The sequence below is a fragment of the Pristiophorus japonicus genome, chromosome 10 (genome assembly GCF_044704955.1).
Source record: "Pristiophorus japonicus isolate sPriJap1 chromosome 10, sPriJap1.hap1, whole genome shotgun sequence".
NCBI classification, from domain to species: Eukaryota; Metazoa; Chordata; class Chondrichthyes; family Pristiophoridae; genus Pristiophorus; species Pristiophorus japonicus.
Window position 1 is genome coordinate 26504247 of NC_091986.1, and position 27169 is coordinate 26531415.

General features: G+C 45.7%; 1 protein-coding gene across 1 annotated transcript in view; it reads right to left on the reverse strand.

Moving 5' to 3' along the window:
* The window catches only part of uchl3 (ubiquitin carboxyl-terminal esterase L3 (ubiquitin thiolesterase)), an 80110-nt gene that overhangs the window by 42013 nt on the left and 10928 nt on the right, over positions 1-27169 (reverse strand). Inside the window, exon 2 of the mRNA XM_070891720.1 lies at positions 15280-15408. Coding sequence (XP_070747821.1) covers positions 15280-15408 — 129 coding nt within the window. The remainder of the gene's footprint in view (positions 1-15279; positions 15409-27169) is intronic.

Consider the following 27169-nt stretch of genomic DNA (forward strand, 5'->3'; position numbering starts at 1 on the left):
GCTGTCAAAAATGCTGACTGATCAAATTCTCAGCTCTGCAATGGTTCCAGGTGACAGGATGGATATCATCTCCAGCTCAAATTCAATTTTCCTTTAAAACCACCTGGTGTCTTCCCTCCCTTCCACCCTGCCCGCTGAGTACTGGGAGGACCTAGCGTGCTGTGGTTGACCTACACGGCAGTGCTACCAATTTCCCCACCGCCTGTCGGTGACAGATTTGGCTGGTCCAACCAAGTCACGGTGCTCTACCAGCAGTAATGGTTACACCATCCCTCGAGAGATGGAGCTGCAGCTAGGCGTCACAGAAAATGGTTGAAACATCCATAAATCAGTTTTCCAACCCCCCCCGCCAAACCATTGGACTTAATATTTACCAAGCAGAGAGCCCCACCAGACCAACAGCACTCAAAAAAGATGGTCCACATGTAAATGTCCGAGACATCGCAGCACTGACATTTTTTTCCCCCCCATTCAGAGCTGCATGAGAAAACTCCATATTTAGACAGGAGCAGATTTTTTGGCTCGCACAGTTGATAGTAACTGCGTGGTTACTGAGTTTATCCATTCATGCGCAAGATTCCAATCACCCAGTCGCCTTGTATCTTACAAGCAGAACCAGTGGCTTGTGATGACTGAATTAAATTGCATCACGCTTTAAAGCATGCAACCACAGGACTTTTTGATAATGCTCTGGGCACCACCCGCGGCAATTCTGTTCACTTATTCGTTACCCGTGAGGTTTACCTCAACCCAAAACTACGCTATTCCACCCCCTCACCTTCCCGCTGCATATCCCAAGTAACACATGACATGTGGATGTCTCAGAACAACAATCGATTTCAATTGATAAGAAATTTTACACTTTATCTTCTGTAAATTCTTTCGGCTGAAAACCGAGGGTGGGAGGGGGATTATATTTGAGTGCATATGGTCTGCCGTGCAAAAACAGTCGCAGTTGATGATCACTCATTTCAGACAATCAGCTTTTACAGTACACGACAAACATACTCGTGTTAGACCACACAGAGTACTGCATGCAGTTCTGGTCGCCGTATTATAAAAAGTATATAGAGGCACTGGGGAGGGTGCAGAGAAGGCTTACAAGGATGTTACCAGAAATGCGAGGGCACACACATCAGGAAAGGATGAACAGGCTGGGTCTCTTTTCTCTTGAAAAGGGATGCCCGAAAAGAGGTCTTTAAAATTATGAAAGAGTGGATAGAGAGAGAATGTTTCCATTTGTGGAGAAGAGCATAACTAGAGGCCATCAGTATAAGATAGTCACCAAGAAATACAATAGGGAATTCAGAAGAAACTTCTTTACCCAAAAAGTGGTGAGAATGTGGAACTCGCTACCATAGGGAGTGGTTGAAGCAAATAGTATAGATGCATTTGAGGCGCTAGACAAGCACATGAGGGAGAAGGAAGGTTATGCTTATAGATTTAGATGAGGAAAGACGGGAGGAGGCTGGAGTGGAGCATAAACACCAACCGGCATGGACTGGCTGAGCCAAATGGCCTGTTTCTGTGCCGTATATCCGATGTAATCCCATGTGTTCAAAAGAGGCAATCTAATTTGGTTTCTGTAAATCATTAGCTGAAAGGGTCTTTCTGAATACGTTTGAACAACATATCACTCGGCCTAAAACCAAACACAATGTTAAACAACATGAGGATTTCGCACATGGCTGTGAAAACTGTGGATTGTCTCAGAGCTCTTTGAAATATAGCTAATCAAATTACAGATCCTTTACAGAATAGATGGGTTTATTTTGTTCCCTATCAGATGCGTATGTATTCACGTGCTATTGGTATTACTCAATCAATAATAAACGATGTAAAAATCCACCCAAGCGAAAAAAACAATTAACATGGCTCGTTAACAGGCTGCAAATCGCCTCTATTGTGCCTGCAGTTCTAGATTTGTTCCATATAAAGGTAAATCTTCTCTTTAGTCTTAGGCAGTCCCTCGGATTCGAGGATGACTTGCTTCCACACTAAAAATGAGTTCTCAGGTGACTGATGAGTCCAATGTGGGACCTACAGTCTCTGACACAGGTGGGGCAGACGGTGGTTGAAGGAACAGGTGGGGTGGGGTGTTTGGGTTGTCGTGTGCTCCCTTCCGCTGTTTACGCTTGGCTTCAGCTTGCTCTCGGCGTAGAGACTCGAAGTGTTTGGCGCCTTCCCGGATGCTTTTCCTCCACTTTGTGCGGTCTTGGGCCAGGAATTCCCAGGTGTCGGTGGGGATGGTGCACTTTTTCATGGAGGCTTTGAGGCTGTCCTTAAAGCGTTCCCTCTGCCCACCTGGGGCTCGGAGAATTTTAATATCTAGGCGTTGCCGGACCAGACCCAATGTAGGTCAGTGAGCACGGGGGTGATGGGTGAACGAGCACTTGTGTTGGGGTCTAGTATCGGGCATGCAGACGACGTTGACCGCTCAACGGAGCTGATCGAGTGTGGTCAGTGCTTGAAAGGTTAAATATGAACAAAATGAAAGATGTTATAAATCTGAAAGATAAAACAGAAAATGCTCGAGGCACTCAGCATCTGTCAAGAAAACATGAGTCAGTTGACATTTCAGCTATAAACCCTTCCTCAGAATGGTTTCGGTATTTGCTTTAAATATAAATATGCCTCGAATCTCGTCAGCATCTACTGTCTATTTGGAAAGGAGCATGCTGTTACTAGTGGTACTCATCGCCGAGAGCATGCAGAAATCAAGCGCAAGCAGCGGAAAGAGCGTGCGGCAAACTAGTCCCGCCCATCCCTTCCCTCAACGACTATCTGTCCCACCTGTGACAGAGACTGCGGTTCCCATATTGGACTGTTCAGTCACCTAAGGACTCATTTTTTTTTTTAATATAGAGTGGAAGCAAGTCTTCCTCGATTCTGAGGGACTGCCTATGATGATGCTTTGGAAAAAAGAGTTTTAAATCTGCTAATTTAATCTTATTTCTGTATAATAACATTTCTTATTGACCTCATCCAAAATTCTGCTGCCCATAAGCCTAATTCGCACCAAATCCCGTTCACCCATCACCCCCGTGCTCACTGACCTACATTGGGTCTGGTCCGGCAACACCTAGATTTTAAAATTCTCACCTTTGTGGTCAATTCCCTCCATGGCTTCACCCGTCTCGATCCCTGTAACCACCTCCAGCCCGACAACCCTCCCAGATCTCTGCACTACTCCAATTCTGGCCTCTGGTGCATCGCCAATTGCCATCGCTCCACCATTGGCGGCCATGCATTCGCCTGCCTAGGCTCCAAGCTCTGTAATTCCCTCCCTAAACCTCTCCATCCTCTTTTAAGATGCTCCTTAAAACCTATTACCCCACGTCAATCGGAGTCAACTTTTGTCAGATAACACTCCAATGAAGGGTCTTGGGAAGTTTTATTACATTAAAGGCGCTATATAAACGCAAGTTGCTGATGTAATGAATTCCTGAAGATTTTTAGTCTGAGCTACATAGACTTTCAGTGTTGTGTTTTCCACTAAGATTTCTCTGCACCTCATTTACACACACAGTGGAATAAACACAGCTTTGTGTAGAGTCACACAATGGCTTTGACAGTGTTGAATTTACTAAAACTCAAGATAGATAATAGTCCTGTTGTGAAACGCAACCAGCACATTGAAGTAAAAACAACTTGCATTCATAGAAGTGTCCTTAATGCAGAAAAAGGTCCCAGCACAAGAGAAGAGAATCTGAAATTCAACAGATCAGGTCCACAAATTCCAAACACAAGAATTAGGTGGAGTCGGCCATACAGCCCCTCGAGCCGGCTACACCATTCAATATCATGGCTGATCTTCGTCCTCAACACTTCCCCACCTGATTCCCATATCCCACGATTCACCTCAAGTCCAAAAATCTATATCAGCCTTGCATATACTCAATGATTCAGCATCTACAGCCCTCTGGGGTAGAGAATTTCAAAGATTCACAACCCTCTGAGTGAAGAAATTCCACCTCATCTGAGTCTTAAATGGCCGACGGCTTATCCTGAGACAATGCCCCCTAGTTCTAGACTCTCCAGCCAGGAAAAACATTCTCTCAGCAGCGACCCTGTCAACCGCCCCTCCTCCTCAGAATTTTACATGTTTCCATGCGATCACTTCTTATTATTCTGAACTCGAGAATATAGGCCCAATCTGATCAATCTCTCCCCATAGGACATGCTTCTCATGCTAAGGATCAATCTAGTGAAACATAAGAACATAAGAAATAGGAGCAGGAGTAGGCCATTTGGCCCTTGAGCCTGCTCCGCCATTTAATAAGATCATGGCTGATCTGATCATGGACTCAGCTCCACTTCCCTGCCCGCTCCCCATAACCCTTTATTCCCTTATCGCTCAAAGATCTGTCTATCTCCACCTTAAAAATATTCAATGACCCAGCACTCTGGTAGAGAATTCCATAGATTTACAACCCTCAGGAGAAGAAATTCCCCCCCCATCCCAGTTTTAAATGGGCAGCCCCTTATTCTGAGACTATGTCCCCTAGTTTTAGTTTCCCCTGTGAGTGGAAATATCCTCTCTGCATCCACCTTGTTGAGCCCCCTCATTATCTTATATGTTTCGATAAGATCATCTCTCATTCTTCTGAACTCCATGTATAGACCTAACCTACTCAACCTATCCTCATCTCTGGAATCAACCCAGTGAACCTTCTCTGAACTGCCTCCAATTCAAGTATATCCTTCCTTAAATACGAAGACCAAAACTGTACGCAGTACTCGAGGTGTGGCCTCACCAATACCCTGTACAGTTGCAGCAGGACTTCTATGCTTTTATACTCTATCCCTCTTGCCAAGGCCAACATTCCATTTGTCTTCCTGATCACTTGCTTTCCCTGCATACTCACTTTGTGTGTTTCATGCACAAGAACCCCCGGGTCCCTCTGTACTGCAGCTTCTCGCAATTTTTCTCCATTTAAATTATAATTTGCTTTTGTATTGTTTCTGCCAAAGTGGATAACCTCACATTTTCCCTCATTATGCTCCAGCTGCCAAATGTTTGTCCACTCACTTAGCCTGTCTATAACCCTTTGCAGATTTTTTGTGTCCTCCTCACAATTTGCTTTCCCACCCATCTTTGTATCATCAGCAAACTTGGCTACATTACACTCGGTCCCTTCATCCAAGTCATTAATATAGAAACGTTAATCATTTTTTCCCATATATAAAAGTCTAGAGTTATCTGGTGCCAAAGTCCCTCATAATCACCAAGGAAACCTCAGGTAATGTAGATCTGTAAGTACTGATTTCTGGAGAGGATTGCACATTATCCACACTGACAACCAGGTACTCCAGCTACCATCAGTGCATATTAGAAAATTGTAGACACGCTCAATATTCCAGCCATGGAAATTCAATGGGCGGAAAATTGTCGGCAACGTGCCTGCAATTTTCTGATACACATTGGCAACACCATCCGCACAGACTCAGAACATTTAGACTACTGCGTTTGTGTGTCATTGTTGAGTAAAGTGTATCGGTAATCAACGTAAATGGTACATACTATGTTGTGATTGCCACAATTAGAGGTGCTGACCGGAATTTTCCCGTAAAACAACACATGGATTTGGAGCTTGGGGACAGTTAGTGATAAAAATGAGATTCCTGACCTGATCCCACCTCCAACCTGCTCACTTGCGGTTTTACCGGAGATGGGACGGGTCTAGCGACCAACCTATGAGACTGGAAGCCTCTTTTTCCCTGTCCATTTTGTGTTTAACTGCCCGTGGACAGGTTTCACAGAATTCATGAAACCTGCTTCCTGGATCCAGGGTACCTGCCTAACCCACCCCCTGCAATCGGAGGCCCTCCCCACGAGGCCTCCGATCACCTCCCCCACCCACCTCCCCCCCCCCCCCCCAGCCGATGCGCTCTTTCTCTCCGCCCCCCCCCCCACCCCTCCTGGCGAAGCTCTCTTTCTCTCCCAGCCATCCCCCCCAAACCCCGATCCCTGCCGATTGCCAATCCTCCTCCAACAATTCCTTCCCCCAGACCAGGCCTCTCAATCTGGCTGGCTGCGGGCGAGTAGCCGAGGTCTCGCAATCAAATCAGGCCATGCCTCCCTTGAGAAATTTCCGACCAGGAAGTCGGACTGGTTAAATGGTTTTGACCAGTTTTATCATCAGGCCTAGCCAAGGTTCTCAACTTCAAATCGCTCAAGTATAAAATTAAAAGATGTAGAAACTGAAAAATCAGTAATCCTTAATACAGATAGATGCAAGTCAGGAAAGAGGGCATGGACTTTCAAGGAAAAGAAAAGAATGTCAAATTTGCCAAGAAAGTTTGTTCACATCATAAGTATATATGTCCTATATTAATCAGTCTGGTGGGCTATAGATTACCTAAAATGGAGGGGTTTAAGAAACGAGTCTCATTAAAATATGTAGACAATTACAAAAATGCACAGTCTGGGTTGACAACAAGTTCCAGACGTGTCCAAGTGCCATCTTTTCATATAGATGTAAGGAGCGTAAAGCCAGACATACCCCAAAACAGATACACATCTAGCCCAAGGCCCAGGGACGGCAACAAGACTTAAATGCTCAACTGCACAAATTAGAGACCTCCCAAAAACTATAATTTTCCTACATCTTTATAAACACCTGTGAAACAACCCCGATATTCAGAAAACATTCTGCACACGACACAACAGATAAAAGATAAAAACAATTACAGGTTAATTTCTGGCGTAAACCTACAATTTTAAACAACTGAAGACAGAGCGTGGCATCAACTCCGTGACTTAACATTACATTTCATTGTGTTCAAAGAAACGCACTCATGCAAACAGATATTTTAAGAACATAAGAAATAGCAGGAGGAATAGACCACCTGGCCCCTCGAGCCTGCTCCGCCATTTAATACGAACACGGCTGATCTGATCATGGACTCAGCTCCACTTCCCCGCCCGCTCCCCATAACCTTTTACTCCCTTATCGCTCAAAAATCTATCTATCTCTACTTTAAATATATTCAATGATCCAGCCTCCACAGCTCTCTGTGGATTAAAACTGCATTCTTCCCTCATTTATACTTATGGCACTTCTTAATACACATGTATTTCAAATTACATTTAGCTTTATTAAAAAACGTTATAATAGGAGCTTCCTTACAGATCCGTGGTTAATTAATGGGCTTGAATGATGACGCTAGTGCAAAGGGCCAGTGACCCAGGGAATGAGAGCAAGCAACGCTGAAGGGATTCAAATGACTTTTTTCCAAATCGTATTTAACTTTTTATAAAAATACATACTGTGGGCTCAATTTTACCCAGTGCTGTTTTTTGGCGTATTTGAAGAGTTACGGCCGTTTTTTTGGCCCCGACTACTGCAAAAAAAAAAACCCTGAAAGTTTCCCCGTTGTAATTTTTGAAATTGGTGCCGCGCAGCCTGTCCTTTAGCTTTAGGGGGGGTGGAGCCCAAGGTCTGCGCCGAAAAAAGACCCCCCCCCACCACCACCAACCTTCTGCGCATGCGCGGGGGAAAAAAAAGTGACGTTTTCTATGTGACCTGTATGGGTGCGCATGTCCAGTACACCACCCGGTCTGCAGTCAGCCATTTTTAAAGAGCCAGTTATGTGTGAGAACTTTTCTTCGGAGTGGAAAAAAAAAATCAGAACTGCAATAAGCAACGCGGCTCAAGGACGAAGAATTTCTCTTAGGACGGTGGAAGCCCTGGTTACTGTAATTGAGGCCAGATGGCACGAGCTGGACACCAGCAGAGGTCAAATAAAAGTTACACCAAAAGAAAGAAATGAAAAAACGCTGGAACCAACTTTCACACGATTACTGTGCAATGGTGACCATCCCGTGATCCGGAGGGCAGTGCAAAAAGTGGCAGGACCTTGGTCAAGTAGTTGGTGTAAGTAACATTTTCATTTATTCACTGGAATTGCAATTGTTAATGCGACCATCTGTATGTCCCACCAACAGAACGACACCCTCTCTAAAAAGTTTTTTTTCATCTTTGCAGAGGAAGGTGGCACACAACAGAGAGAGAACTCGAACAGGGGAGAGGCAGGGTCGCTGCTTTGATGGGTCCTGCCTGGAGAAAAGTATCCACCACTGCACAAGCTGGGGGCACTTGAGGGAGAGGGTAAAGTCCTACAAATTCCACATTCTGGTTTTGCTAAATGTTAAGTACTGCACAGGCTAGCCATACTTCGGTTCATGGGCATGTCTCAGTCAGCCAGGCTTCATTGATGCAATGTGCTATCATTCATCGTGGTCCCTCAAATGAGCCCTTTCACCCCCCCCATAGCCCCCAACCCACCCCCCCCCATAGCCCCCAACCCCCCACCCCCCCATAGCCCCCAACCTCCAACCCCCCCCACAGCCCCCAACCACCCCCCCACCCAATAGCCCCCAACCCCCCCCCCCCCAAGCCCCCAACCACCCCCTCCCATAGCCCCCAACCCCCCCCCCCCCATAGCCCCCAACCACCCCCCCCCAACCTCCTCTGCTGCTAACCACTTGACTGTTCTGTTATATTTTGCAGAACTTGAGGCCAACCCTGACAAAGCTGAAGCCAATGCAGAAGATTCAGATGTGGACAAGGATGAGAAGGAGAACATCTTCCAATCCGACCTTCCAGACCAAACCATGGGGGTGAGGGGGAGGGGGAGGATGAAGCCTCCACTGTTGTACTCACTCTGGAGGAGGTTCTGGTGCCGCCCATTGAGGTGCCAGGCCCTTTCCCGAGTGGTGCGAGTGTTGGGACATTTCCTGGATTCACACGGTCCGAGGCTGCGGGTCCCAGTGGGATGCAGCGAGCCACACCCAGGGTGAGGAGGGGAAGGAGAGCTCGAAAGCGCTCTCCTGAGGTGCAGGATCTAACAGATCTGGTTCAGATGATGGCAATGAGTGCGGAGAACATTGACTTTACACGATCACTCCTGGAAACCATCAGTGGGGTGGGTGATGAGGTATCGGGACTGTCGGGAGAAGTAATAGCAATCTCACGAAAAATGGGAACATTGTCAGGGCACATTAGGGATGTCGTAGGCAGCTGATACACTGTCGGTGAACATGATGGAGGGAATGTTGCGGGTCGCTGACTCGCTGTCGGGGCACACGAGGGAGGTAATGTCGGAGGTAATTGAGATGCTGTCGGGGCACGAAGAGGGAATGTCGAAGGTAGCTGCTGCAATAAGGGAACATGGCCATTGACGGAATTAACTGCCACTCCCACTCCAATCCCCAGACCAACCTCTGAAGAGCCCAAAGCCGGGCCTTCCACATTATCACCTGCCGACAACCCCCCCAACAAGAAGTGTGCATTATCCGAGATGCACGAAAGAATAAGCTTGGTGCCAACCCGAGAAATACTGCGCCACTGCCTGCGGGCAGGGCTGGAGTCACCAAGACCAAGCGCAGCAGGCGGTCTTAGAATAAGATGGAGGAGAGATGGGTGCAGCCTTTGTTTGCTGCTGCTGTTATTGTTATTACTGTTGTAACTGTTCTCAAATTAAAAGTTTTTGTAAGTGATGTAAATTTACAAGTTTAAAAGTTTGTAAGTGATCTTAACTAAATAGTTTAAAGTTTGATACAAGAATATTTTTTATTAAAGTTAAATTAGTTAAGTACAAACAAGTAATAATAAAATATGTATTTTAAATTATAACAATCATTTCCATTATTTGTTCCATTAACACAACACAACGTTACGGAACAGGTCCAAACAGTAAACATGGTACATTTTGAATAGTTGCCACTGAGTCTTCAGGCAGCAAAGCGCTCACGGATGAGCTGCTGATGTAAGGCTCGAACAATTAAAGGACGGCCCGCCCTCCTCCGCCAACGTGCTCCGGGGTCAGGTAGTTGCATGGCTTCCTCGTCATCTACATCTTCCTCCTCATCATCAGCCACTCTCACCTCAGGTAGGTCTTCTACTACCAGCTGCTGCTGCCTCATGATGGCCAAGTTGTGCAGCATGCAGCACACAACAGTGAACTGACCGACAATCTCAGGGGAGTACTGCAAGTAGCCTCCGGAATGGTCCAGGCATCGGAAACACTGTTTCACTATGCCAATGATCATCTCTATTATGCTGCGTGTCGCAATGTGCGACACGTTGTATTCCCGCTCAGCTTCCGTCCGGGTTACACGTAGGGGCATCATGAGCCAGGTGGTGAGGCCGTACCCTTTGTTCCCCCAGCAGCCAGCTCTGCCCTTCTGGTTGCTGCTGAATCATGGCCGATATAACGCTCTCGCATCGTGGGTGCTCCCAGGGTATACGAGATGATGTGATGCATGTCGTTTCTGTTCCTGTACATCTCGGAATCCTCCAAAAAGGTGCTCGCAAGGCAATGTGGGTACAATAAATTAAGCCCTATACCTTGGGGAAGCCAGCAATCCTGGAGAAGCCCACAGCCCTGTCACGCATTGCCTGGGTGGTCATGGGGAACTTTATGTAGTCATTCCTCCAGGCATATAATGCAGCAGTCACCTACCGAATGCAGATATGTGTTGCATGTTGAGAAATGGCACACACATCCCCAGTTATAGCTTGAAACGATCTGGATACATAGAATGAAAGTGCAGCTGTAACCTTCACTTCAACTGACAAAGCAGTCCGCCTGACGCTTCTAGATTGTAGGTCTGCTTTTACTAACTTAGATCTTGGCTGCAACCTCTTTTTGGAAACGCAGCCTTCTGACACAGTCTGCATCACTCAGGTGCAGGTATGAATGCCTGTCTCGATATATCCGAGGTGGGTAAGGCTTCCTACCCAGCACCCTACGGGCTCTGAGGTCCCTCATGCGATGACGTCAAATCAATTGTCTCCTCCGCAGCACCATCATGCAGAAGGCTCACACAAGGTATGGCATTGTCAGTATTGTCCTCATGATAAAATTTTACTTTTGCAGGAAGCTCAAAACGGCAGGATAGGTTTTTTTGTTCTCTCTCCCCAAGGCCTGTATGGACCACACACAGGTCTGAGCAAGCGCAGTGATCGGGAATCGGGAACCGGGAACCCCCCCCCCCCCGCCCCCGCCCAGATCATTGCAGTCTTATGACTTCTTCTGATTGGTTTTAACAGCACCTTCCCCCCCACCCCCACAAAGCCCCCGGGCTCATTTGATGCCTATAGTGCAGTCTTCCGATGACCACCTACCCTCCCTGGGCTTATTTTGCAGCCGAGTCCCTGAGACGATGTCCGGGCACGGGGCCGATTCTGCCGACTGATGCTCCGACCCTGCAGCCCTGTTTGAAGACATTCGGTGGTGGCGTATGCGTTTAAAAAAAAAAATGAAAAGTTCAGAATTCCATCTACTCTGTTGCAAGGTAAAAAAAAAAAATTTAATCTTTATTATATGTATTTAAAGAGTTCTTATCTCCCTTCAAAACTTCGATGAAAAACAATGACATCTTTCAGCGCCAATTTTTCAATATGAGCTGCTTTCTCTTAACTCACCAGAAGGTTTTTCGGGAGTGGCCAGATACACCAACCTAGGATAAATTTTATTTGGGCAAACTTTGAAAAATGATTAAAAAAAACTGGCGCAGACATGAGGCAACACCCCTATGACGTAAAAAAAAAAACGAACCTAAAATATCGTAACTAACTTAGTTACGCTGGCGCAGGTTCCTTGGGGAAACTTTAATATAAAAACTTACGCCAAAAAAACGCCGCAAATGACCGGGGAAAATTGAGCCCAATATCTAGTATTTACCTGCGTGGTCTTCTTTCTTTCCCTCCCCTTCTCTTCTGAAGGTGCTGAAGTACTGTCTCATAGGTGGTCCTTCAGTACCTCAGCCAACTGAGTGTTCTTCATAAGAACCTAAGAAATAGGAATCGGAGTAGGCCATACGGCCCCCCGAGCCTGCCATTCAATAAGATCATGGCTGATCTGATCATGGACTCAGCTCCACTTCTTCGCCTGTTCCCCATAACCCTTTATCGATTAAGAAACCGTCTATTTCTGTCTTAAATTTATTCAATGTCCCAGCTTCCACAGCTCTTTGAGGCAGCAAATTCCACAGATTCACAACCCTCAGAGAAGAAATTTCTCCTCATCTCTGTTTTAAATGGGCGGCCCCTTATTCTAAGATCGTGCCCTCTAGTTTGAGTTTCCCCCATCAGTGGAAACATCCTCTCTGCATCCACTCTATCAAGCCCCCTCATAATCTTATACGTCTCGATAAGATCACCTCTCATTCTTCTGAATTCCAATGAGTAGAGGCTCAACCTCCTGAATCTTTCCTCATAAGTCAACCCTCTCATCCCCGGAATTAACCTAGTGAACCTTCTCTGGACTGCTTCCAAAGCAAGTATATCCTTTCGTAAATATGGAAACCAAAACTGCACGCAGTATTCCAGGTGTGGCCTCACCAATACCTTATATAGCTGTAGTAAGACTTCCCTGCTTTTATACTCCATCCCCTTTGCCATGTGTCAGCCAACAGCAGTGTCATAAAGCAGTGACACATCAAGTAAAAAAGGCCCGAGATGACTATGATCAGACTGAGAAAGCTCTAGCTGTTTTATTAAAAAGGGAAATGTCACCGGTGGATGGGGAGGGAGAAGAGGAAGGGGAAAAGAGTGGAGGAACTACCCTCAAAAAAACCTATCCCTCCTGTTTTTTTATATAAAGGAAATTACATTTCAGTCAAAGGAGTCACTAAGAGATAACAAGCAATCTCAGAGGTCAGGCCATCTGCCCAATACGGTCTTTTCTAGCCAGGAGACTTTGCTGTAACTATCTTTCCTGCTCCTGAAAGCTGAGCTCAAGACTAGAGGTCAAAAGTTCAGAACCAGCAGGATCTCGGGTGAAAGTGCAGAAACTGCTGCCCACTGAGCGGACAGTCAATCAATATAATATTGCTTGAACTCGATGCTCAGCAAAGGATCAACGGCCAGCACTCGGACCCGGAGCACTGGAATACGCTCAAAACACGCACCAGAAAAATGTGCTAGTTGCATTCATCTAGCTACACAGCTTGTCTGCTAGAGATATAGGAAATAAGACCCATGCTTCCCAAATGGTGCAGTGGGTGCTAGATTCATGCAGATCAAGGAGCTCCCAGTTTGATCCTTGCTGTGTGTTAAGTTAGCTGATCTTAGCCAGGACAATGAGAGCGTTCTACACTCAGTTACAATGGGAGGGGATGAGTCACCCAGAAATCCAACACTAGATTTGCTATCCAGTGTACAATTACCACCCAGAAAATTATATCTGAACGCGAGGGCCCGGATTTTGTGATCAACGGCAAAGTGCCGATGCTCGCCGCTGACCTCGAAGAAAGCTGCCCACAAAGATCCAGCCACCTCCATTGCAGGGATTTCACCTCTCCTGACATGAATTTCATTTTGGCATCACCTAACGGGATCACCAGCATCCAGCAACAGTGATGTTATCAAGCTGGTTAAGCAGTCAATCATGTTGAAGAATTCTCAAATGGCAAACCAGGAAGTAAAAAGCACTGATTATCCTTAACGTTTTAATCATTTTACAGATAGTGAAATAAAGATTGGGACATACACATGGGATTAAGGTAGAAGCTAAAATATCAAACTTTAAAATAAATAATTTTTATTATTTTAAAAATCTACGAATAAATAAATAATGGAGAAATTTGACATTCCACAAATATAAAATTAGTTTTTCAAGGCCAGAGAGGTTGTTCGGCGGTAATTATGACTTAGTACACCATTAAATAAATCAGTTACACTTCATTCAACAAGGCGTAAGTGTTTTTTTTTTTAAAAAAAGGGTTTTTACAGCGCGAAGACTGCGTAAAAAGTGGAAGTTCATGTGAATTCAATGTGTTCAATTTTCCCCAGTGATCTGTGCCATTTTTTTTGGAGCAGGCTGCTTTTTTCGGCACAAGTTAAAAAAAATGTTTCCCCAATCAATTTGTACCAGCGTAACTCAGTTAGTTACGATTCTTTTTAGGTATGTTTTCTTTCAGCCAAAGGAGGCGTAACCTGCCACCCGCGTCAATTCTAGCCATTTTGGCAAGTTTGGCCAGCTGAGAGTTACTCCAGTTCTGCTTAGGCCAGCATATATGGCCTCTGCATCAAAACTTTCTGGAGAGTTAAAGAAATCGGCGCAGGGAAGTGCAGCAGATGCCCGGACAGCAGCAGCAGCAAGCAGCAGGAAAGGTAAGAGAGAGGGGAAGAGAGAGGTGGCTGGGGGAGGGAGGAAGCCTTTCAGGTGTAGTTAGGTGCAGGGACTGGGAGGGAGGCCATTCGGCAGGGGCTAGTGGCGGGGGAAGCAGACCGGCAAGCCCTTCGGCCAGGGCTAGGAGACCAACAAGGCACTCGAGGCTGGGGGGGCGAAGAAAGAGAGCGGGACCGGTAAGGCATTCGGGGCTGGGGGCGGTTGTGGGGGAGCTGGAGCTGGACTAGCTGCGGCAAGGGGCTCGGGGTGAGCTAGGCAAGCAGACCGGCCAGCACTTCGGCCAAGGCTCGGGGCAGGGAGCAGAACTGGCTTTAATAATTGGAGGCAAATTGCTGCAATATATTTTAATGTGCTTTTAAGTTGATGCAATGTGTTTTAATGTGTTGGGAGCTGGCTGTATGTTTCACTTTGCAGCCTCAGCTCGCATTGCGTCCCTGGTTACCGTGACAACCTGATCTTTTTGGCGCTGATCAAGGCTCCACCCCCAAAACTAAAGGACAGGTTCGGCCACGCCAAAATGAAAAAAATCCAACGGGGAAAACTTAGCACATTTTTTTTTTGGTGTACTTGAGCCCCCCCAAAAAAACGGGCGTAACTCTTCAAGTACGCCAAAAAAAGCTTTGGGGGAAATTGAGCCCAATGATTTGAATTGGTTTCCATCTGCGAGGACTATAACAGCGCACTCTATGGAGGAGCAGGGTAGCACTGACAGCAATTTCAGCATGTGCGGACGGCAGAATTTGCTGCCAATTTTACATAGAAATGATGGCAAACGCCGAGAAACTGCAAACTCCAAGCAATGAATTGCTGCTACCTTTAAGAGGGAAGGTGTAAGAGGAGGAAGAAACGATAAAACAGGACATTTGGCTGAGGTTAAGTTTAACGTTTAGCCTTAGAAACTACCAAATGCCAGTTTAACATTCACAAACACAGTTCTGGGAGTCTTCCCTGGAATGATTGCCTCAGTATAAAATGTACCCTCAGTATAAAACACAAGAAAAACAGTAATCAGGAGTATAAGTGGGAGAAATTGAGGTCTACACTTTTGAAAAGATATGCCTCATCTTGGGAGTCCCATATTTACCACCTTTTAGTTAGAGAAGTGACCAGACATAGTAAAAGAAAAACAAGTACCTTTTCCGTAACAGGGAAGAGTAGAAGAATTGAGCAGACAGGTCTTGGCACCAAATTGAGGAGTTCAGGATCCATTCCAAAGACATCGCCAAATTGCCAACTGGGCAACAATCCCAGTTGCTGCATGAACTGGTGGGAAAACGCCTCAAGTCAATTCAACAGGTATACTTAATCTTTACATATTCAACTTACATACAATTAAATTCACTGAATAGAATGAAACCCACATGGATTAGACCCCATAATTGCTTTAGAAAACAGAGACGTGCATTTAAATAGCTCCTTTCACGGCCTCAGGTGTCCCAAAGCGTTTTGTGTAGCTACTGTTGTAAAGTAGGAAATGCGCCAGCCAATTTTCACACAGCAAGCTCCCACAAACTGCAATATGATAACGACCAAATAATCTGATTTAGTGATGTTGGATGAGGACACAAGGGATAACTCCCCTGCTCTTCTATGAAAAAGAGTGACATGGGATCTTTTATATCCACTCGAGAGAGATCGAGAGATAGAGAGAGAGCAGACGGGGCCTCAGTTTAACGTCTCATCCGAAAGGATGGCACCTCCAACAGTGCAGCACTCCCTCAGTACTGCATTGGAATGTCAGCCTACATTTTGTGCTCAAGTCTCTGGAGTGGGACTTGAACCCACAACCTTCTGACTCAGTGGCGAGAGTGCTACCCGCTAAGCCATGGTTGACAGCTCTTTATTCTTAGGTCATTTACCTGAAGTTGTTACGATGCTTCCTTTCTGAAAAGTCACCATCAGTCTCCGACCCTAAGCTGCCATTTTTAGCCTAGTTTCTGCGATTAAGTTAACAAATATGACAAATCATTACCTATCCTTGGCTTCCAGCATCCCCTCATTTTTTTTTTTTAAAAAGCTTTAAAAAAATTGTTTAAAGAAATTACTCCTGGCACTATCTTTTGAGATTAATGTTTCAATATTTCAAGTGGATGTGACAGTAGTCCGCCTACCCAGCCTGTGAAGCCAACTCGTTTTCAGAGTAACAGCACCACCTAGTGTGAAACAAGGGCTGGTTGATTCCCCTTGTAAACTATAAAATATTTGTGCTGCTGAAAGCATTACGGTCAGTGCTTCCATTTCGCAATATTTTTTTAATTTGCAAAAGAAATGCCATTAGTATCCCTTTAAAAAAGTGACATCCACATAATTATTCCCCTGTTGGTTTTTGAAGATTGTTTAGATCACAATCATTGGTGGACAATGGATGACGGAGAGCCAGGAAATCTTCAAGCCTGCCAATGCATGGAATGGCCAATTAGTAAGAACATCTAGAACTGGAAGGCAGTACTTCAAAAGGAATGCACAACTGTTTTGGGTCTACAGTCTCAATCAATTGGTAACCTACCTGATGACATTTTCGTAGGACTGTAATTACTTTAAAGTCCCAGAATTCATTCTAAGCTCTCCAAATAATCACATAGGATAAACGACACAGAAACAGGCCATTCGGCCTAACCAGTATATACTGGCATTTATGCTCCAGTCGCGCATCCTTCCATCTATCCTCATCCAATTCCACCAGCATAACCCTCTATTCCCTTCTCCCTCATATGCTTGTCCAGCCTCCCATGAACTGCATCCATACTATTCGCTTCAACCAATCACTCACTGTGCAGCAAATCTAATCTTACTCAATACAGGATATATAGCTCAAAAACACAATTCTTAAGACAATAGATAAATCCAGGTCAGTCAAAAAAAACAGTCAACTATCGTCACTTCCCCTTCCCCCCCCACCCCTCCAAACTCAGATTGCCACAAAAAGGCATTTTTTTATTCATTCATGGATTGTAGGCGTCGCTGGCAAAGCCAGCATTTATTGCCAATCCCTAATTGCCCTTGAGGTGGTGGTGAGCCGCCTTCCTGAACCTCTGCAGTCCGTGTGGTGAAGATGCTCCCACAGTGCTGTTAGGGAGGGAGCTCCAGGATTTTGACCCAGCGACAATGAAGGAAAGGCGATATTTCCAAGTCAGGATGATGCGTGACTTGGGGAGGGGAACTTGTAGGTTGTGGTGTTCCCATGCGACTGCTGCCCTTTATCCTACACTCTGGGATGTCCGGAGGTCGTGAAAGACACTATATAAATGCAAGTATTTCTTTCCAAAAAGATAAAAAGAGTTCAATGTAGAAAGGAGCAACAATTTTCCAAAGGGCAATGAACTAACCCGACAAGATCGTGACTTACTTAGGAAGGCATTATGATATCCCACTGACCCGGCTCATCACAAAACTACCTTTCCCAGTGTTCCCCACAAAATTGCAGAGTCCCCATCATGTGTTCAACCATATTACCAATCCCCGTGTACTGTGAAAACTGTCCAGACTTATCTAAATACAAGCCTTTTTCAAATTATTTCGCCCGAATAAGAGTTTAACACTGAGGTTTAATGAAACAATTAGGGGGAAAAAAAAGTCGAAGTCAGCAGATGTTCACAAAGTCAGTCCCGAACATTCTCCTCTGTCCCCATCAAGGGTTTATAGTATTTAAAAATTTTTTAAATCTTCTTTAATAAAAAAAATGTAAAAATCGGGAAGATGTTTTAAGTAAATCAAATGGGTTCCAACAGTTTAAATGGGATTCTCATCAGCAGCTCACTTCAACCAAGAACCACAGCCAAAAATCAAACTGTAACTCAACAGTATGTTACATACAGTGGGATTCATTGTGTGCGTAAAGATTAATAAATCTTCTGCTATACTTGGTTTTTTTTTAAAGACCACATCACGAGCCAGGAATTTGTTGAGTGGAAAGCATCTGAAGCGATGGTTTGCCATATACAGGCCATCTCTTGACTCTATGTGCTACATCCACAGGAATGTGCTGATTTCACAGTGCATGCAGAAGGCCTGGGACCCTGGAGAATTCATTACAAGTTATGATTCCCATTCCTTCTAGCATTTGGGAAATCATTGTGCTCTTAGAATGATTTTCAAGTGTCAGGGATTTCTTTGATGTATTTCTTCCTACACGGTAAAGGATTTGGTATTGAGTTACCGTTTAAGAATTGTGTTTTTAAAAGAAACCCTGGTTTAAAAAGCAGCAGGCTACAGCACGGAGGCAGAAGGAAGCTTCAGATGTCAGCAAGCCCGAAGCTGACGTTGTCTCAATCATGATGTTAATAATCTGGGGGCGGTGGAGGTTCCACTTTGGGCGCAATCGCAGATTCCAGAGCAAATTGTGCCCGTTTTGAAAAGCGATTTCAACCACCTCCCCACGCCCACAAGTTTCCCATCAAATTCATTTGCATATTGCCGACACAAAATTTGTCATGATCCAGCGCAATCGGGCAGCGTCTTAAAACGTAATTATTTTTTAAAATTGTTAGAAAAGTATTCCTTGATATATTTAAGAATGGTAACTTGGTGCAATTTGATTATTACAGGTAAAAATGGGTTTAGCACAAAAAATAAACATTTTAAATCTGTGGCAATCCACCACCTGTGAGTAACCCGATTTTAAATGACTAAAAATAACGTTAAAAAAAAAGTACAAACTATTTTCTGGATCGATTGGGGTACCCGAGTAAATTAAAAAAAAAAATAATTCCAATCCTTTCAAACTGTATCTATTAGTGTCCTTGTGCCCAAAAGTTCCAGCTTAATGTTTGGAGCCTCCTTGAAGGCCTGCAAACGAGCGACGGTGATTAATTTCCCCCGTGGGCATGGCCATATGTGGGGGCGGGGCCTGCTTCCAGCACAATGATATTAAAACGAGCGCAAAATGTTGCACTGAACACAATTTGCTCCTAAAATTCCGCGATCTTTTGCACCGGTTACACCGATAGCGGGGGAATTGCGCCGAAAAAATATCCAGCGCACTCGAGCAGAAACTCCAGGCCCTGATCTCAGATAGCCAAACAAACATTCACACCCATTGTGACGAGGACGATTCTATTCGCGCGGGCTCTCTCCTCTCTCTCCCGCTTCCTGGGGTGAGATTCAACAATAAGGGGAAAGTCCACGCTCAGGTTGGTCTGGTTTTTCCAAAGGGAGCCCAGGGCAAAAAGCTAAAATGCAGTTAGGCAGTCTTTGCAGTTAGAAGTTGGCCAAAATGAAAGGCAACGCCAAAACAATCAAGTTGGCCTACGAAAGGGACTGGCTGCATGGTTTTATTTCAGCATCGACAAGCGATTGAGTGAAATAATTCCATTTGCTAGAACTGTTACTCTGTAGGTTCAGTTGCTGGCTGCAAAATAAAGCAGATAACAATTCACATCTGGCCTTGTCTCACGAAAATGTCTGCCTTCAGGTGGATTGGAGAGTTGCCAGTGGGACAAGTGGACGCTTCTGATGGACAGGAGACAGAAAAGTCTCAGAATGCAAGGGGGTATGGTAACCGAAGGCTCTGCCACCCATGGTAGAGAGCGAGGGGTAGGGGTCACAGTAACATCCAAAAACTCAATCAAAAGAGCAGAGGCTATACGCTGGGATTTAGGACAGGACATTAAATAATTATGAAGCAAGACTACGGAAGGATTTGAAGGCGAGTTATCGATATCCAAGTGTTTTAGGGTGCAGTCTGCAAGGCCAGGGATGGTGTGCGTGCAGTTTGTGTGTGGAAAGATATGGACTACAAAGTTCCAAACAAATTGGTGTTTGTGCTAGGTAGAATGAGAGACAACCAAAAGAAAGTATCAAGCCTTGAAGTGGCAAAGGGTGGATGAGGATTTCAGTGGTGGGAGGCAAATGATGTTATAGTTGGAAGCTATCTATCTTGGTTATGGGTTGAAAGTGGGCTTGAAGCACATCCAAGGATCAAGAATAACATGGCTGATTCAACAAGATCATGGCTGACCTCCTACCTCAACTCCACCTTCCCCCACTATCCCCATATCCCTTAATTCCGAAAAATATATCGACCTCTGTCTTGAATACAGTCAATGACTGAGCATCCACAGCTCTCTGGGGTAGAGAATGCCAAAGATTCACAAGCCTTTGAGTGAAGAAAAATCTCCTCATCTCAGTCCTAAATGGCCGACCCCTAATTCTAGATTCCCCAGCCAGGGGAAACATTTTCCCAGCATTAACCCTGTCAAGCCCCTTAAGAATTTTATACATTTCAATTAGATCACCTCTCATTCTTCTAAACTTTAGGGAATATAGGTCTAGTCTATTCAATCTCTCCTGAAAGGCAATCCCCTCATACCATGATGACAACCTTAGAATTAAGATTGTGTAGCAGAGTGATGTCTTCAGCATACATTTGTAGAAGCTGAACCTTAAGTTTGTGATATTGGCATGGGGCAGCATGACGATAAGGAATAGAAGGGATCCAAGCATGGGCCTTTGGGATATGCCGAACGTGACTGGCAGATGATAGACAGGCTGCAGTGGCAATAGCAAGAGGGTGTAATTACATCGTAATACGTTTACATAGGCAGTTCCCATTGTACAAGACACGGAAATTTAGAATGGAAACATAAAAATAAGAATGAATAACTTGAAAAAGGGGGACTTAATTACATCTACTTGCCCTGGTTGAATTATTCTCATCTGTTTCACCTGAAAAGCAGGAAACTATAGACTAGTTAGCTTAACATCTGTCATGGGAAAATGCTGGAGTCCATTATTTAGGAAGCAGTAGCGGGACATTTGGAAAAGCATAATTCAATCAAACAGAATCAACATGGTTTTATGAAAGGGAAATCATGTTTGACAAATTTGCTGGAGTTCTGTGAGGATGTAACGAGCAGGATGGATAAGGGGGAACCCGTAGATGTGGTGTATTTGGATTTCCAGAAGGCATTCGATAAGGTGCCACATAAGAGGTTACTGCACAAGATAATATATTAGCATGGATAGAGGGTTGGCTAACTAACAGAAAACAGAGAGTCAGGATAAATGGGTCATTTTCCAGTTGGCAAACAGTGACTAGTGGGATGCCGCAGGGATCAGTGCTGGATCTTCAACTATTTACAATCTATATTAAAGACTTGGATGAAGGGACCGAGTGTAATGTCGCCAAGTTTGCTGATGATACAAAGATGGGTGGGAAAGCAAATTGTGAGAAAAACACAAAAAATCTGCAAAGGGTTATAGACAGGCTAAGTTGAGTGGACAAAAATTTGGCAGATAGAGTATAATGTGGGAAAATGTGAGGTTATCCACTTTTTCGGAAATAATAGAAAAGCAAATTATAATTTAAATGGAGTAAAATTGCAAAGTGCTGCAGTACTGAGAGACACCTAGGGGTCCTTGTGCATGAAACACAAAAAGTTAGCACGCAGGTACAGCAAGTAATCAGGAAGGCAAATGGAATGTTGGCCTTTATTGCGAGGGGGATAGAATATAAAAGCAGGGAAGTGATGCTACAATTGTACAGGGTATTGGTGAGGCCACACCTAGAGTACTGTGTGCAGTTTTGGTTTCCATATTTAAGGAAGGATATACTTGCATTGGAGGCTGTTCAGAGAAGGTTCACTTGGTTGATTCCGGAGATGAGGGGGTTGACTTGAGGAGAGGTTGAGCCTATACACATTGGAGTTCAGAAGCATGAGAGGTGATCTTATTGAAACATATAAGATAATGAGGGGGCTTGACAAGGTGGATGCAAAGAGGATATTTCCACTCATAGGGGAAACTAAAACTAGGGACATGGTCTCAGAATAAGGGGCCACCCATTTAAAACTGAGATGAGGAGGAATTTCTTCTCTGAGGGTAGTAAATCTATGGAATTTTTTGCCACACAGAGCTGTGGAAGCTGGGTCATTGAGTATATTTAAGGCGGAGATAGACAGATTTTTGAGCGATAAGGGAGTAAAGGGTTATGGGGAGCGGGCAGGGAAGTGGAGCTGAGTCCATGATCAGATCAGCCACGATCTTATTAAATGGCGGAGCAGGCTCGAAGGGCCAAATGGCCGACTCCAGCTCCTTATGTTTTTACAACAACAACTTGCATTTATATAGCACATTCAATGTAGTAAAACATCCCAAGCACATTACAGGAGCGTTATCAAACAAAATTTGACACCGAGCCACATAAAGAGACCAAAAGCTTGGTCAAAGAGGTAGGCTTTAACGAACGTTTTAAAAGGAGGAAAGATAGAGGCGGAGGTTTAGGGAGGGAATTCCACAGCTGAGGGCCCAGGCAGCTGAAGGCACAGCCACCAATGATTGAACTATTCAAATCAAAGAAGCTTGCGAGGCTAGAATTAGAGGAGCGCAGACATATCAAGAGGGTTTTGGACGGGAGGAGGTTAGAGATAGAGGGGTGAGGCCATGGAGTGTTTTGAAAACAAGGATGAGAATTTAAAAATCGAGGCGTTGCTTAACCGGGAGCCAACGTAGGTCAGCGAACACAGGAGTGATGGGTGATCGGGACTTGGTATGAGTTAGGACATGGGCAGCCCGGTGGGAGGCCAGCCAGGAGTGCGTTGGAATAGTCAAGTCTAGAAGTAACAAGGGCATGGATGACCATTTCTGAAGCAGATGAGCAGAGGCAAGGGCAGAGACGGGTGATGTTACGGAGGTGGAAATAGGCAGTCTTAGCTATGCTACGGATATATGGTCGGAAACTAATTTCAAGGTCAAATATGACACCAAGGTTGCGAATAGTCTGGTTCGGCCTCAGACAGTTGACAGGGAGTGCGATGGAGTCAGTAGCTAGGGAACGCAGTTTGTGGCCAGGACCAAAGACAATGGCTTCAGTCTTCATAATATTTAGTTGGGAGGAAATTTCTGCTCATCCAGTACTGGATGTCGGACAAGCAGTCTGAAAATTGAGAGACCGTGGAGGGGTCGAGAGAGGTGGTGGTGAGGTAGAGTTGGGTGTCGTCAGCGTACATGTAGAAACTAACGCTGTGTTTTTGGATGATGGCGCCAAGGGGCAACATATAGATGAGAAATAGGAGGGGGCCAAGATTAGATCCTTGAGGAACACCAGAGGTAACGATGCAGGAGTGGGAAGAGAAGCCATTACAGGAGATTTTCTGGCTACGATTAGATAGATAAGAATGGAACCAGGCGAGTGCAGTCCCACCCAGCTGGACGATGGGCGGAGAGGCGTTGGAAGAGGATGGAGTGGTCAACTGTGTCAAAGGCTGCAGATAGGTGCAGAAGGATGAGAAGGGATAGTTTACCTTTGTCACAGTCACAAAGGATGTCATTTGTGACTTTTATAAGAGTTGTTTCAGTACTGTGGCAGGGGCGGAAACCGGATTGGAGGGATTCAATCATGGAGTTCCGGGAAATCTGGGCATGGATTTGGGAGGAGACAACACGTTCAAGGATTTGGACTACATTTGGACTGAACTTACTGGGCTGGATTTTCGGGTTTTTGCGTTTTCGCCCATTTCCGAGCACAGATGGTGGCAAAATCAAAAATTTAACATCGGGTTAGCGTTAGTGTCAGAGCGTGCAACTTTCGCCAAATACAAGTTCACGACAAGCATTAGCGCTAACCCCGGCACTGCACCGCAGAATGTGTACGCCGGAGCTGAAAGTTTCAGCGCCAAATTTTTTAAAATCAGCCATTCTGCGCACGCGCAATTTCCCCCCCCCCCCCCCTGCCCCGTGCTGCTTCTGATCTGCTGTCCGATCGGCAAGACAAATGCAGGGAGCAGCCGCACACATGCGCAGTACACCCGGGGCTGAATCAGCCATTTTATATTTGGATTTTGATGATGGAGGATGATGATGATTCGAGAGAGTGCCAGGTGATTTAGCCAGGGGCGAATGAAGCTCGAGTGGGGGCTGTGGAGAAGATGGCAGGAGTTGCAACGTAGGGGTGGATCTAGACCCCTGGCATCCATTTTTAAACCCATAAGGAGGGAAATTGCTGAGGCGGTTTCTGCCTCAGATCTAGTTGGCAGGAATGGCACACACAGTGCCGAAAAAAGTTCAATGATCTTTCGAGGGTCATGAAGAGCGAGTACAATTTTTATTCATGCACTCTTCATTACTTCAGTTCTAAATCTGACACACTATTTGTTCGCATTCTATTGGTGCCCGTCAGCAGTCTGTGGGTGTTCTCATGCTGTTGGTGTCTCTCAGCACTGTGGGTTGTCTCCTAAAATACATGACACATAGGTAGGCTTAGTGTGGCACCCTATTTGCCATGAATGATCTTTACACATTATTAAGATTGCTTTCTGAGATCTCACAAGATGTCTCCACACTTCGATGTCCTCCTGATGAAGCACGGGCAACTTCCAAGGCCATTAAACAGAGGACTGTATTACATTCGGACAGTCTGGTACAAGTGCTTTAGTGGCTATGTGTGTGTGCCACAAGACCAGATGGACCCTCTGGTAACCATTTCCATTTTCAACTTTGCAGGCAAAGAAGTCTCATAATCGCCGTGAACAGATGTGGACAGGCGGCAGTCCGTCTCAGACCCTGCCACTTACCTACCTGGAGGTCTCCGGTCAGGCAACTGCCACTGGGGGCGCTGACCCACACTTGGAAATTGTACACTCCCTGGGCTGGGTTGGGGCAATATGATGCAGTGTCTGTGGACTAGATATAATGGAGTGGCGGCGGTCCTTCAAATGAGCCTGTGCTATGTGACCTTCCTCACAGAAACATAGACATAGAAAATAGGTGCAGGAGTAGGCCATTCGGCCCTTCTAGCCTGCACCGCCATTCAATGAGTTCATGGCTGAACATTCAACTTCAGTACCCCATTCCTGCTTTCTCGCCATACCCCTTGATCCCCCTAGTAGTAAGGACCTCATCTAACTCCTTTTTGAATATATTTAGTGAATTGGCCTCAACAACTTTCTGTGGTAGAGAATTCCACAGGTTCACCACTCTCTGGGTGAAGAAGTTCCTCCGCATCTCGGTCCTAAATGGCTTACCCCTTATCCTTAGACTGTGACCCCTGGTTCTGGACTTCCCCAACATTGGGAACATTATTCCTGCATCTAACATGTCTAACCCCGTCAGAATTTTAAATGTTTCTATGAGGTCCCCTCTCATTCTTCTGAACTCCAGTGAATACAAGCCCAGTTGATCCAGTCTTTCTTGATAGGTCAGTCCCGCCATCCCGGGAATCAGTCTGGTGAACCTTCGCTGCACTCCCTCAATAGCAAGAATGTCCTTCCTCAGGTTAGGAGACCAAAACTGTACACAATACTCCAGGTGTGGCCTCACCAATGCCCTGTACAACTGTAGCAATACCTCCCTGCCCCTGTACTCAAATCCCCTTGCTATGAAGGCCAACATGCCATTTGCTTTCTTAACCGCCTGCTGCACCTGCATGCCAGTCTTCAATGACTGATGTACCATGACACCCAGGTCTCTTTGCACCTCCCCTTTTCCTAATCTGTCACCATTCAGATAATAGTCTGTCTCTCTGTTTTTACCACCAAAGTGGATAACCTCACATTTATCCACATTATACTTCATCTGTCATGCATTTGCCCACTCACCTAACCTATCCAAGTCGCTCTGCAGCCTCACAGCATCCTCCTCGCAGCTCACACTGCCACCCAACTTAGTGTCATCCGCAAATTTGGAGATACTACATTTAATCCCCTCATCTAAATCATTAATGCACAATGTAAACAGCTGGGGCCCCAGCACAGAACCTTGCGGTACCCCACTAGTCACTGCCTGCCATTCTGAAAAGTACCCATTTACTCCTACTCTTTGCTTCCTGTCTGACAACCAGTTCTCAATCCATGTCAGTACACTACCCCCAATCCCTCATGTCACCCTGCCCCTTCCCCTGCTGCTAACCACTCCTCTGTTGCTTTCTACTTCCAGATGAGCAGCCACAGCATCCCTGAAAGCAACAGGCCATCATGTACAGGAGGAGGAAGAGGACAAGTTCAGAGATCAGCCGACTCCAGGGCAGATACAATCCACCCCTCTTTTACCACCGGCAATCACCTTGTCTGCAGACGATGATGTGACGTTCTCGGGCTTTGACAATTCCGAGGCTCCTGGGACCAGTGGCGTGCAGTAACGCAGTTCTGGGTTCGAATCCCATATACCATCTCTCCAGAGGGTGAGTTGGCAAAGTCGGTCTGCTGACAGACATGCAGACGTGGAACTGGACACGGTGGGAATGTCCAGGGAGATCATCCAGGTCAGCCGTCAGCTCCTTGATGTCTTGGGTAGGATTCCCGTGACCATCAAGAATCTCACTGTGACCATTACGGAGGTATGGTCGCAGATTGTCGGTGCGAGCCGTGAAACCTGTGAGGCCATCACTGCCCACACGAGGCTGGTACCCTCCACCGGTCACACTGGAGTCCCAGAGTGTGTGGCATGAAGCCTTGCGGAATATAGTGCATCACAAGCACAAGCTCAATGAAGTGAAGAAGAATGAAAGGTGATCTTATTGAAATACACAAGATATTGAGGGGGCTCGAGAAGGTAGATGCAGAGAGGATGTTTCCCCTCGCAGGGGAATCTAGAACCAGGGGGCATAGTATCAGAATAAGGGGTCGCCCATTTAAAACAGAGGAGGAATTTCTTCTCTCAGAGGGTTATAAATCTGTGGAATTCTCTGCCCCAGAGAGGTGTGGAGGCTGGGTCATTGAACATATTTAAGGCGGAGATACAGATTTTTGAGCGATAAGGGAGTAAAGGGTTATGGGGAGCAGGCAGGGAAGTAGAGCCGAGTCCATGATCAGATCAGCCATGATCTTATTAAATGGTGGAGCAGGCTTGAGGGGCCAAATGGCCTACTCCTGCTCCTATTTCTTATGTTCTTATGTTAAGCTCTGCTTCAGCTTGGGTAGGTGATGCAGTCCTTAAACCTTCCCGCCATTCTTTCTGCGCTCCCCACTGTCACACCCAAACCCAAACCACCTGTGACTGTCGACGCCGATGAAGAGGCGAGCCAGTCAGAAGCCGGGCCTTCCATGCCGCGAGCTGGTCCAGTGTGTCCCCAGGTGGCGTCTCCATTGTCTCT